Source organism: Haliaeetus leucocephalus, unplaced genomic scaffold, assembly GCF_000737465.1.
Source record: "Haliaeetus leucocephalus isolate CR32 unplaced genomic scaffold, Haliaeetus_leucocephalus-4.0 Scaffold730, whole genome shotgun sequence".
NCBI classification, from domain to species: Eukaryota; Metazoa; Chordata; class Aves; order Accipitriformes; family Accipitridae; genus Haliaeetus; species Haliaeetus leucocephalus.
This window is the reverse complement of record NW_010973166.1, coordinates 528,151-541,795: the sequence shown is the minus strand read 5'-3', so window position 1 is coordinate 541,795 and position 13,645 is coordinate 528,151. Positions and strand designations below refer to the sequence as shown.

General features: G+C 41.4%; 1 protein-coding gene across 2 annotated transcripts in view; it reads left to right on the top strand.

Annotated features, from left to right (window-relative positions):
• Nucleotides 1–13,645, top strand: part of XPR1 (xenotropic and polytropic retrovirus receptor 1) — a 110,578-nt gene that overhangs the window by 59,258 nt on the left and 37,675 nt on the right. For both annotated transcript variants that reach the window (XM_010580624.1, XM_010580623.1), the window contains exon 3: nucleotides 13,133–13,234. In XM_010580624.1, the coding sequence (XP_010578926.1) occupies nucleotides 13,133–13,234 (102 nt within the window). The remainder of the gene's footprint in view (nucleotides 1–13,132; nucleotides 13,235–13,645) is intronic.

Here is a 13,645-nt window from a genome sequence, read left to right as displayed (position 1 = left end):
TTGTGTATTCCATTCCCACTAGGTTTTGTTCTGTAAGCAATAGAAATTACTGAATGGTTCCTTTTGCCTTTTTATTTACCAAGTGCCAGCAGTGCTGTGCATTGAGCCTGGGGGAAATGGAGGGGGAGTCACATGCCTCTAAATCTTTCTTCTCATTTGGGGTGTAAAAATCCTTTTCAAAAGGATTCCAGTTCCAGTCTGGCAGGGATGCTCCGAGAGGAGATACCCAGCTCTTGTGGTTTATGGCTAGGGACTTGTGTTGTGCAAGAAGAAACAGATTAGCTTGGAAGACAGACGAACAAACAAGTGCAGTCCTGGTCTCTGTTGCATTTTAATCTTAAACTAAAATTACCCCTTGAACACAGTAGTTCTGTTGAAGAGTTGAAGTGAGCATAGACTTTCAAATCAATCCCTTTGAAAGACCATCTTCTCTCCCCTTGAAGGAAGGACATTTGAACTATAGGTTATTCCTTCCATGTACTTAAATTATAGCAAAGCTTCCAATTGCAAAGTGGCGTCTGAGGAATGCTACTTTTACTTGAATTGGATTTAAACAAGGCCTTTAAGCACAGGATTGAGAATAAGGGAAGGCAAGGGATGCTACTTGAAAGCGTGTTTAAAAGAAAACAACTCCAAACTTGTGGAAACCTGCGCTGGAGAACTTCTGCTTATCTTGTATTTACCACAGTGTCTTCAGGCATGCTTCAATACATATTTTTTAATGAGTAGCAGGGTGGGGCTCAGCTGGGTGGCTGTGCTCGAGTGTGAGCCAGGAGCAATATAACCTTGGGTAGGCTTTGTAATGTTGTGAGGATCTTAACAACATCTGTCGCTGTAAATGTAAGAATTAAAACAGAAGAATTACTGCCTTGAGTAGATAAGCAGCTACCTTAATGTTCATTTACTGGTGTTTGAACTAGACTTGTATCATTTAAAAAGAAAAATGTTGTTTTAAGTTGTTCAAAACATTCAGGAAGACACTGATGAGAATTAAAAAGCTGTTGTTTCCTGAACATGGTCTGACTGTAAAGGTCCCCTGGTAAAATCTTGCACAGAGCCACTCTCAAGCCCCGTGTCATTTCTCTGAGATACCTGGGAAAAATGTTTTTCTTCATCTGATAATTGCTTGCTTATTATCTTCTTGCTAACTGTTTGCTCTTAATAGCTGGTAAAATAAAAAAGGAAAAATGAATTTGAGTAGTGTTCACTCCCTGGGGGGAAATTAAGCCATTGATACCACATTTAAAGTAGGCTTGTCTTTGTACTGTGAGTTCGCTGTCCTCCATATGGGGAGCCTGTAGTTGGTTCTGCACCATTTGTTTTGTCTTTCTGGTTGCTCTTAATATTAATTGAAGTCTTTCCCAAGACACAGTTCTGTTAATCTTCCTTTTGTTATTTCCCTCCTCCCCCCACCCTTGATATCCCCAACAAAAACGCTCTCATGTGTCTGAAAAGAGGTTTAAAAGTAGCATTGTTGGTTTTTTTTAGCGTTGGTGGTCCATTTATTCACCTTTTTTGTACCACCAGTATTAGTGTTTCTATTTCTTTGCTTAACTTCTGAATTTTATATGTGCAGTAATTGTTATAAGGCTGCAGATAGTTTCCTGGAGTGATGGGTATAGGTCTCCTATCAGCTCCCATTATGCAAAATGTTTTTAATTAGCTGTAATTCCCTTTCCTGCCTTCCCCAGACAAACAACCAAGCAGGGTCTCTCCTGGGACACCGGTGTGCTGCGCAGGGGCAGGCTTTCCCCTTCTACATCACGTCCTGTCCCAGGAGCGTTACGATCAGAAAGCACGCTCTACTACTCCCTTTATTTTTAAAAAGTTACAATGCTCTTAATTACACCATTTCCCTAAAGGTTTTCAGTATCACTGCTGGCAACTTAAAGGAGGAGATGTTGGCTCCATCTTGAGATTCTCACAATTTTGTTAGCAGCAATGGAAACAAATGACTGTCCTGGACTGCAAAGCTTTTTCTTCAGCTTAGTCCCTTACTGTGCAAAGTCATAGCAGGTAGTAAAGTGCTTTGTCCAATACTGGTACCCACCAAAGTGGGAGCCTTTGTCCAATACTGGTAACCACCTTTAGTGGGAGGCTAAATGTGAAATGGCAATATCTGTGGTGCTGCGTGAGGCAGAGAGCAGTTGCCAGTAACTGAGCAAAATGTTCCTGTAAGCTTTGAGGTGGTTCTGGCTCTGAGGTTACCACCTCCGTGTTCAGTGACAGAGAACAACAACAAAGCAGAGGAGTTTCCTGACAGAAATAGTTGCCGTATGGAGGCTTTATTGAAAAAGTTTGAAGCCATGCGGATGGTGTTTGGTTAGGTAATGCAGGGAAGAGGTACATGCCTTCTGCCTAGTATGGAGAAGATTCCTCTGTTCAAAACAGTGCTGACTCTGGTTTGCCGATGTACATACTGAATTACCTGTAGCAGGATGAAATAACTCTGGGTTCAAATAGCTTGGTTCCTCAGAAGAAATATTGAGGCCCTCTAAACACTACTCTGTAGTTGGAGCTTACCTTTCTCCCTGTTCTGCCTTAAACTGACCTTGCTCCTTGTTTAAGGCCTTATCTTGGCCCCTCATTCATCCTCCTGCTGCTGTTTTCACAGCTGCCTGACAGACTCCGTTTGGGAGCCAAGGAGGGTTGAGAATAACCTTTTCCAGCACATCGTTGTTAGATTGCACAGTTGTACCAGAGCAGCTAAGATTGCTGGGTGCAAAGACTGGCTCTCAAAGAAGTGCTTGAGTCCAAAGTGAGGTGGTATAAAAACTAATTTGCTGCCTCTACTTCTGTTACTTATCCATCCAGAATAATTGATGTGGGTCCAGTTTCTGCTGCTTATTTAAGCACTCCCATAGGCCGGCAGCCTTTCTCAGGGAGTGGGCTCTTGGACTGCTGGGCTTGCTCTTAGAGCACATAGACAAGGAGCCTGAACGGGGCATGGTTTTAATGCTGAACGATGGCATTTTCTAAAGCTCTTGGAGTATGTATCCTGCTCGTGACCACCTGCAAATTCTGATGAAGACCAGAACTGCTTAGGCTATATGAGTCTCAATTTGGGTTAGAGTGGTAAGGGTGCACTGGCTTGTGGTGCAGCACAGGTGATCTGCTTGTCAGGCTGCATTTGCAGTGATGGGTTTATCACTGTGAAAATGTTGATAGTTTCTGGGCTTCTTATTTCAGCATAAATTAGCAGTTTTCTTGTAGGACTTGCTCATGCACAACCTGATTTTTGCCAGCAATTTAAAAAGAAAAATAAAATATATATATACACACTGTAGAAACTGATATTTGGTGGAGGGAGGGAGAAAGAAAGTGGCGGAGAAAGCACTGAAAGAACAAGAGTTAAATTACATTTCAAGATGATTCTGCCCTGCATTTATCTTGTTCTTCAGATGGGTGGGTGACAGGTTAAGTCTGTTGTGGCATGTACGTATGAACCTTGGTTCCTTCCACCTTTTCAGTTCTTTTCTGGGGAGAGGATTTTTTTTCTACTTTGTGTTGTCATACTGAATATCGCCTGCACTGTGGGGGCTGTGGACAGAGGAAAATGTCCTCAAGGGAACGTATGGAAACTTGGACCTGTTGCATAGCCAGTCACGTACAGAGCATCTTTGGTACAGGTAAGACCTGTGAGCATAGATGTCTTGGGAAGGCTCATCGGACCCAGCAGAAGACATCCCTATAATGACACATGTGGACTGGACAGTGAGTGGCCATCCTGTCCAAGAGTACTTTGATCAAGGCATTGAGATACGTCAAAAATGTTGTAACATCAGTTGCACTGGAGTACGTTGAACTAGCCAGTTTGCATCCAAGGTAGGGAAGGCTTTTCCCCATGAACGCATCGTTAAAGAATTTGAGAAGAAGGGAAGACTAGAGGCACACATGCTGCTGGAGCGTTGGCAGGAGGTTAGGTGCTGTTGAGAAAAAGACTAAAGCTTGAACACGTTCAATCTGTTTAACTAATAATTGAGACATTTACTGTGTTCATACCAAGGGTACGGGCATGTGATTTCAACTCAAGTGAGTTGTGTTGGCTTTACCAACGTTTCCTTGTCAGCTGAGCTGTGGGGTAATGCTTTTAGTCATTTCTCATCACAAGATAGACGTGAGTTGAAGGGGGGTGATTTGATATTCCAGTTAAATCAATCTAACGAGTAGCTGCTGCCAGAGGGGTAAACTCCTTCTCACTGCCTCCTCCTTACCTGCAAGGAGCTGTTTCAGAGGACTAAACCACAAAAAAATAGTTTGTTGATCAATTAGGTTTTTAATGCTCTTTAGTTCTAATTCTGAGTGGTTCTCTAAATACTGATTAACTTCCTGAACTGGTTTGCTGTGGGCTTGGATGAGCAGCAGTACCAGAGCAAGGGAAGAGTCATCAGCTGTATGTCAGAGAGGACATAAAAGGCAGCTGGAACTGCAGCTGAAATTCCTCATCACTCCATCTTCATGCGATTTTCATGGGAAAGAAAAACTTTATCTAATAATAAGACTTTTAAAAGTGTACTTTATCACCATTCCTTTAACTGGCTGTAATTGCTCAGTTTTATTTAATTCCTATCTTGTGTTTTGGAGGCTCAGTAAAAGGAGCATAAACAGTCATTTTATTACAAAGCTTTATCTCCTGACAAACTTCTTTTGCTTGATTAAAATATTCACAAGATTGAACTTATGTCTTTCTTGATAAATATGAATGCACACTAACACAGATTAGAAAGTTTCTTCTTCTTTCTCTTGCTGTGCCATGAAGTACGACCTTCATTCAGGAGGTGGGGCAGGGAAAGAGTATTTGTGGGTTTTGGAGTGAGGGGTCTCTACTATATTCAGCACCGGAGTATTTGAGTTTCCTTTAATTGCTCCTTGCTGCTGTGTTTCCAGTCCCCATAGTAATTTCTTCCACCACTGCTTTGGGGGCTGGCCCAAAGGCTCAAATCTCTATGACTGGGATGATCTTCCTCTCCCTTTCCTGGAGCCTACATATATATTTGCTTAAATGTCACTTGACTAAAAGGTGAGGAGCTCTAGCACTTGTACTGATAATCAGCAGAGGATTTGCTGTATTCATTGAGTTTCGCCAGGCTGGAGGTAAACATGGGGTAGGTGAATATCAGGAAAAACTTCAATTTGAATTCTGAGCACCTGATGTTAAATCAACAGTTCTGGTCTTGGTTTTCCATGCTGCTGTGTGCTTTTGTGACTTCTTTTATTTTGCATTTGTCTACTTGGGTTAAGGACCAAGTTGGGCAACTTAGGGAAGTATCCTTATTTCCATCCATGTGAATTAGCAGGAGGAAGGGTTTTCAGATTGTTTTGTACCTGTATAAAACACAGCTGTCCTTATTTTCTTGAGGTCCATTCAGTGGATCTTAAAAACTTGAACAGATACTGCTAATTTTTTTTAGTTTGGTGGCCCCATCACTGAGGAGGGTGAAAAACTATCACCTCGGGTGCAGTGTTGCTCAGATTAAAGGCTAATAAAGATCTCTCTTTGCAGAAGGAATGGATGGCAGTGCTGAAATCTTGTCTCACGTAGCATCTCTCAGAGGTGTGTGGGCTAGTTCAGACCTCTTGTCCCTAAGAGGCTGGAGTATCTCTGCATTACTTAACCTCAAATGTGTAAGCTGTGATACGTTTTTTTGTGCAACCATAATTGCTGCTGTCTTGTCTTGTTGAAATGGAAGCCAGAACTCGAGGCAGCAGATCAGCAGCTCGAGGAACGTGCAGGTGTGTTGTGTAACCAGGGATCGTCCTGGTGTGATCGTGGTAATTCCACAAAGCTGCAGTATCTCTGTTTGCATCGCCGTTTACTTGTCTAAACTGAGCATACATGACCATTATGTCTGGACAGGTTCTAGTATGCACCGACTGAGTAACTCAACCCTGGTATTCTGTGAAACTTCATCTGGGGTCTTAGCTCTTGTTGACCATCTTTTCTTGACCCTAAGTGTGTGACAGTATTTCTGGTCTAGCTTATTGGGAAACTTTTGCAAAAAACACGTAGTGAATCTTTACTCTCCTTCTTGAAAAGAGTAAGAATTTAAAGGTTGTTCTTAACCAGGGAAGGCAGGTATTGAGTCCTGTCACTGTATGGATGTCCCCTGGCATCCAGGTCTGTCATACTGTATTAACAATATTTTTATGGTAGCTTTTGAAATATTATTAGGCATTTGTGCTGCTTCTCTTTTTTTTTTTTCTGTCACAAGTTTTTGCCTAGCTGACTTTCAAATCTGAGGTACCACATAGCCTAGGTTTTGCAATTCTACTGGGAATATTGATTTTTCCTAATGGTACAGAAGTGAAGCATCGTAAAAGTGTTGAAGCATCGTGGTCACGTATAAGGACAGAGGACAGAATGGAGGTATAATCCCAAAGCTGAGACAGCACTGGCAGTTTGGAAATTCAGGCAACAGTGGTCAGTTATAACAGCAGCACTTGGGGGCAGCTGGGATGTAAGCTTACAGAGTCTTGGGGCCGTCTCTGCTCCAAAGCTGTGCCAACCGCCAACCTAGGTGGGTTTTTGGCACCCCTCTTGCTTCGCCCCACCCCAGCTACTTGGAAAGTAGTTATTTAGATCCTCTTCCAGGCGCACAGCGTTAAACTAGCCATGCTTTTTACATATCTGCTGAAGGCTTAGAATCTTTTTCCTCTGAAATAAGAGAATTTGAAAAAGGTCAACTTTGAAGCATCATTGCACAGATGGCTTTGCAGAGCCGTTGTCACAGTAATGCGCGTGTAGCCACGCTTGTACCAGGAGAATCCAGTGAGGGCACCACCACGCTCTTGCTTTAGTGACTTCCCTGTAATAGCTAACAAAGACTAGTGCCGCCTTCTTTGTTTGCAAAATGACTTCTTATGAGTGCTAGATACTTGTTTAAAGAAGTGAACTTGTAGAACAGCTGTGCAGCTACCCTGTAGACTACAAAACCTGACACTTGGAGCTACAAAGCTCACAGCCAGCCAGCTGGGCAGCAGCTGTCTTCTCACATCTGGCTGCTGCATTGCCTGTTTTTTTCTGCACCTGAAGTTCATACCTGGACACTGTCATTGCTTTAGAATGTATGTTTACAGAGTGACAAATATAAATAACTTATAGTAGGCACTTTGGATATCTAGCTTGTAGGCGTGTTGTGGAGGTTGCTTTTTCTTTCTAGCTAAATAAAACATCTACAAGAATCTGGCTGGTTTCCTTGTAAGGTTTCAGTGATACAATCTAAAAATAAGGAAGCAGAATTTTTACCAACCTGAAAATTGTAATTTTTAAAGGTATTTTGAAATGGATTCCATTCATTCTGGGTTAATTGGTAAAAACAACAAAATGGTGAACCAAAACCTGAGAGAACTTGTGTTGGTGACCTGCAGCAGTTCTTGCCTCCTCCCTCCTCTACCCACATATAAACACTGCGTGTGCAGGCAATACCAACCTCATTTGCTACCTGAGTGGTCATTTTTTATTACTAGATTTAGGGAAATAATTTAATAACCAAACCTAATTCGGGCTAAAGCACCCTTTAAGTGGAGAGCTGACCAGCTCATCTGTGATTGTTTAGAAAAGTAGGTATAGCCTGCTATGAATTTTCTCAGTGCCTTTTTTTTTTTTTTTTTTTTTATTAACTAGTGCATGAAGCTTCTTTCTTGCTGATTTTATAGGGTTTTAATTTGAGGTCCACTTTTTGGTTGATGGAATAAATTCCAAGAGAGATGCACACCATTACATGTGTATGCACAGTTTGCAGCTCAGAAGTTAAGGTGGAATAACATGAATGCAAATGCTTCTTATCTGCAAGCAAAGTTGGCTTCCTTCCTCTTCCTGTAGCAAGAACATGTCCTAGGAAGAAATTTCTATATCTGTACTTCAAGCACTTAAAAGTTTTCTCATACAGAATTTTATTTGCCACAAGATTGGACATGAAAATGCATGGTGAGTAATTAATTTATTGGAAGCTTTCAGTGAGTGATCCAATTTGCAGCTGACCCAAGAGTAGCTTTCTGTTGTGAGGAAGAGAGTTGCCTTGCGGAAGAACCTTTCCTTTGGAAAAATACCCCAGTAAACATGAGGATGACGCATTAGAGGTGTAAAGGTAATCTTTGTCCTTGCATTTATGAACTACGCAGTTTGATTTTTAGCTGTAAGATTTTTTCACTGTACTGCGTAAAAGGTTGGGAGACTGTACAATCTTGGTGCTGTAGAACTGTCAAGGGTATTAGAACATGGTGATGGTTGAGTAGACAGACAAAGCTGGTTGGGGGGGTTTGGAGGCAGATACATGTTCTTATTATAGTGACCTACTTTTTTAGAATTTTGAGAGTGGTAATAAAAGTGGCCTTTTTTCTTTTTTTCCCCTAATGTGCCACTGAGCCCGGAAGTGTAAGCAGTTGTCGTCTTCATAGACCTGGGAACAGGTCTATGTCTTCTAAATCTTGCTGATTTTTCAGACCACAGTTCTGTTGTTGTAGACCTATTTGAGCCCTGTGTACAGGGCTTTTAGTCAGCAAGAGGCCAAGGACAGGGTGTGGAAAATGTTAAAAGCATGGTGTATTCGAAGTGGTGCTGATGTTAAACTTGTGAACACCTGCAGTATGATTTGATGTGTCTAATGCCAATGTTGAGTTTGACCTTTTTTTTTTTTTTTTAAGTGAATAGGTGGCAGAGTCCTCCTAATAAATAAGTCTCCTCTCTAGCTGAAGTGTTGAAATAACCTTACACAGATAAAACTGTTTTGTGGCAAACAGAAGGTGATTCAGAGAACTACACCTGTGCTGATGTCATAACAAAGCTAATAAATCTTTTTAAATTAAACGTCCCTTAAAATTCAGCGTGATAAAGACTGAAGGACTTTTTTCTTTTTATTACTTTTAGAGGGCACTGCTCTGACAAAGAAAACTTTTATTGTGTGTTTTCTTGCATGGAAGTGAGTAAGCAGAGCTGCCAGGGATGCTGATCATTTGTTTATATACTACAGCTGCAGAAAATGAGAAATTAAATGAACAGTTGACAGATGCATTGAGAAATGAGTGCTTGGGACAGCGCAGGAATGTAACTTGCATGTTAATTCTTCAACTTAAGGTTCTGTTTTAGGTGTGCCAGCATCTGAACTCTCTGCAAACTAGAAAGTGTGGCGATGGGAGTACAGCCAGATTGCTGCTGGTTTACCACTTGGCTTTGCAAATAAAAGCAAGAGCCTTTCAGGCTCACTGTGGTTTTTTTTATTCACAGCAGGCAATTACATAGGAGGATGAGGTTGGGAAGCTGCAATATTGATCAGACTATCTTCCTGGCAACCTTGTTCATGGCAACTTCATGGAGCTTAGGGTAAATGGAGTATTAGGGCTATAGAAAAAGAACAAAAGGAAGGTTACTGCTGGCCCTTCTTGGCAGCGATAGCTGGATGCCTTTTAAAAACAGCTTCTGTTGTCATGGAGCTTCTGAATCCAAGGCCGGTTTCTGGCACCATGATTTTCTCATGGCAAAAAACGTTGTCCTGTCCTAGCCTTGGAGGGGGAAATAAATAAATAAAGGCAATAGCCTTGGCAGCACTTGTCTATTATTGCGGTTAAATGACTGAACTGCAGTGGGAGTGGGACTGGAGGGAAACCTTTTCTTCACAGAGAATCCTGATTTTTAAAGCTGGCATCCACCATGGTCTGCAAAATATCTTTTATAAGGTGTTTGACATTTGGAGAAGGATTTTGAACAGTTTATATAGAACTTGCTTTCTTCTGAGTCAGCAATGTTTTGAGGTTGAAATAGAGACCTGAATTGCTAATCTCAAGGTTTTTGGAAGGTCTTCCAGTAGTGGTTGTTTTAAAGCCCATTTTCCTCTTCTAAACTTCAGATACAGTCAAACTGTTTAATGCACTTATTTATCATTTCCTGAAGTGGTCAGTAATGTACAAAACCAGATATTTATTAATTTATTTGGCATTGATTATGTTAGTTTAACACTATGTTGCTTGCTGAGCTTTTTGCTATTATAAAAGGTGATATTTTGATTGCATAGAAATATTCATGCTGGACTTTATGGACAAAAAGTATACTCCGCTTCCTGATGAGATTTTTTTATTCTTGGATAGTTCCAGTGACTGAAGTTTAGAAATTTGTTTGGTTTTACTTTTGTTTTGTGAACTTACTGAAACCTAGAAACAAGTGATGACAGAAGTGGTTTGGTGTTTCCAAAGCAGGAAAGCAGTGAGCCTGTGTGCTTTTATTTCTACATGACTTATTTTTAAAGGCAGGAGAAGATCATTACCCCATGTCAGAAAGCACCTATAGGTAAGCTTTTCAGCTAAAGGTGTCTAAACTCTTTGGGCTGAAGAATTTGCCCTTCAGGTCCTTCCTTAAGAGTCAGCTCTGTTTTGATACTGCCTGATTACTGTTATTTGAAACATTTTAGGCAGCTAGTGAATAAAATCTCTGCATATGAAGTATTGCATAGTAATTTCTATTGCTTCACCTGCCTGTTTGTGTTTTGTTTGCCTGTGCTAGTGGCTGTTGGGTCAAGGATTAGAGCTCTCGAAGGCAAGTTCAGATTGGCCTTACTGGTAGGGCCCCGGGATAGGATGTTGCAACTGCTGTGACTCTGCTGTTAGAAGTTACTAGTCCCAAAGCAGAGTTATTTTCCGTCCTTCTGGTGTTTTAGGCTGCCTCCAAAGAGGGATCTGTGTTGAGGCACTAATCTGAGCAGGAGTGGTTGAGGAACGTGCGTGTTCGGTTCTGCAAAGTCTGTGTTCGGCCAGTGACCTTGAGCAGGGGTGTAGTGATACCTCGGGGCTGCTGTGGCTTTACTTGAGCAAAGAAGAGTCAGAGCCCTGTCATTTCAGGGTTTGTTTGCACAAGGGAAGGAGTCCTTGTCCGTGGGAGTAGCTGTGGATCTGCAAGTATAATTGTCGGATAATAAAGGGACCCCAGGAGCCAAAACTTGGAGTTTGGAACAGCCTTTGGAGCCCTTGTGAATTCTTTTCTACAAGCCCTTGGATGGTGGAGTTGTAAACACAGTCATCTGTGCAGGACTGTGTTTTTTCTGTTTTATTCTTTAAGTATCATGAAGCTCCAAAAGAAGACAGACTTCTTCCAATGTTGCCCCTGCAGTTTTGTGTTATGTTATTTGCTCTTTCTCTACAAACCCTTAAAAACGTTACTAAAGTATATGTAGGTTTATGGTGTTTAATATCAGTACCACAAACATAAAAAAATCAGAAAATTCTAGATGTTAAAAGTTTATATTTAAATATTCTCTTAATACTGCTTTGAGGTCATTTTTACCTAGAAATTAATGCTAAAAGAAAAAGATTTCTTGGTTATGACAGTCTAGAGTGTTTATCTCCTAGTGAGTGAAACTTTTCTGTAGACACTCGTCTTCTCAATTTAATAACATGTATTTCAAAATCTATTTCTTGACATTATCAAGACCATAATAAAATTTTAATTTTTCCTTTTTGTAATAACACTAACCTTTTTCAGTTGGTAAGACTGCATGGAAATTCAGGAACTGTAACTATGGGGGGTATGAAGAATCTGCTTTATTTCAGCATTAGGAACATTTCAAACAGGTTTTTGACAGTGCTAAAATTTGTAATTGTAGTGTGTCTTTAATTTTTTACTCATTAAACTGATTTCTTATTATCAGAAAATTCATTCTGTCTTTGAAATTCTGCACTCTGGAGATGCTGCACTATATTTTTTTAATAACAACAAAGTGACCAAATTGCTGCTTTAATTTCAAATTCTGACTTTAATTACGGAATTGTACATAGTTCTTCCAAAAGACTTAAAACAGTCCCAGAGCAGCAGGGAGGAAGAAGTGTGGATCTGATCACGATTGCCATAATTTAGGCCTCTTCCTTTAAACTTTGCTTATGAGAGAAAGTTACTATTTTCCAGGAAGGAAGGAATTAGTTTCCACGCAGTTTCCCGTATACTCATCAGGCAGATTTTAATTGCTGTGATGCTAGGTTGGTATTTGAAGGATTATAGCGATGAGAAGGTGGGAAGGGAATGGTGGCTGAAGCCAGTGAGTCCTCCTGGAAGGTCAAATGAAGCCTTCAGTTAAAAACTTGGCACTTTCCTTCTAAGTACAATTGTTTGCTAAGCTGGGATGAATACTTTTCATGGCCAGCTTTGTTATTCAGGAGCAAGACCAGAGCCTGGGAGAACCTGTATACCAGCCCCAGCACAAAGCACACTGAAAATAGTGGGAGTGCTGGAGAAGCTCTGGGGGAAATGACTGACAAGATGGAAAGGGCACGGCAAGTACGCACAGCACTGATGGTACTTGGCTTTCTGCTACGGTAAACCCAGGGAAGAAAAAACAAACCCCCATCATAAACCCCAGTCTTCATTAAAGAGGTTTGCTCTCACTGAAGTTTGTGTTGGAGAACTTGCCAGTGCTCATTGGAGAACAGAACAACTTCGGGGTGGATAACTGTAAGAATTTAACCCTGACACGGAGCAATGGTAGCATGTTGAGGGTGGTTATGCTGCTACTTAATCTGCTTTTGTTTTGGTTGGAAGATCTTCCCTTGATCTGGCTCACCGCATGGTTGCAGAAGTGATGTGGGAGGGAGGAGGAGGACGACCACCCCTGCAGTGGCTGTGTGGCCTTGTGCTGCGCTGACGTGACAGCAGAGGTGGCTTCAGGATGCCGGAGGCAGCAGAGTGTGCAAGTGGGGATGGGGCATGGTCTTCCCTTTCCACTGGTGTGCAGCTTTAGGGTGGGTGACTTTGTGATGGTAGATGAGATGCCTTTTAAAGAAAGATTCCTGTAGGTATAAAGAGCAGTCTTGATCCAGGATGGCTCTAGTGGTGCAGTCACTCAAGCTGGAAGCGGAAGAAGTGGAAATGAAGCATGTGAGATCTGCAATAGCACTTGAAGGATCAAAAAAGATGATGGGAACTTTGGTCAAGGTGCAATTCTGCTTATGTGGGTTTTTCCCCTCTCTATCTTGGTGCAATTCCTTTTACAGCCACATATGTGTTCCCTTGGAGCCCTTTGGACTTGATTGGTCTTCTTTCTCTGCATGACAAAGAAGGTGAATTTAATCTGAAGAAGTATTTCTATGGCAGCCACGTAGAAAATTGTTCCTATGATCTTCTGTTACAACTTTTTTTTTCTATTTTGTTTTATAGACACAGATGAGGACACAGTGAAAAGGTGTTTTGCCACGTTTGAAGAGAAGTTCTTCCAGACCTGTGAGAAAGAACTTGCCAAAATCAACATTTTCTATTCAGGTAAGGTGCTTATTTGTGTATATTTGTGGAAGATAGAACAACACAAAAAGAGTCTGAAGCTCCCAAACTTTCAGAATAACCGCAGTGGTCATGCAGGTCTACCATCAGGTAATTATAGGGCAGATTTATATGGGAAACTGTTCTGGTTTAATCACAGATGTGAAGCTAAACCATGGTATTTGGGTGAAGGGACAATGAAGGGCAGGTGGTTTCATTGCTTTGCAGTAGCATCCTGCTGAACTTTATGGATGCTCCGAAACTTAAGTGGTAACCTACATAGAGGGCACAGTTTCTCAGCTTATCCATGGTCACAGTCTCCTGTGCATGTTTTGGGCGTGCTAAGCTCCCTAGCTGGTGTTTCCTGAGCTTGTGCAGGAATGGCTATCATGGACTTGCCTGTGTATGGTAACT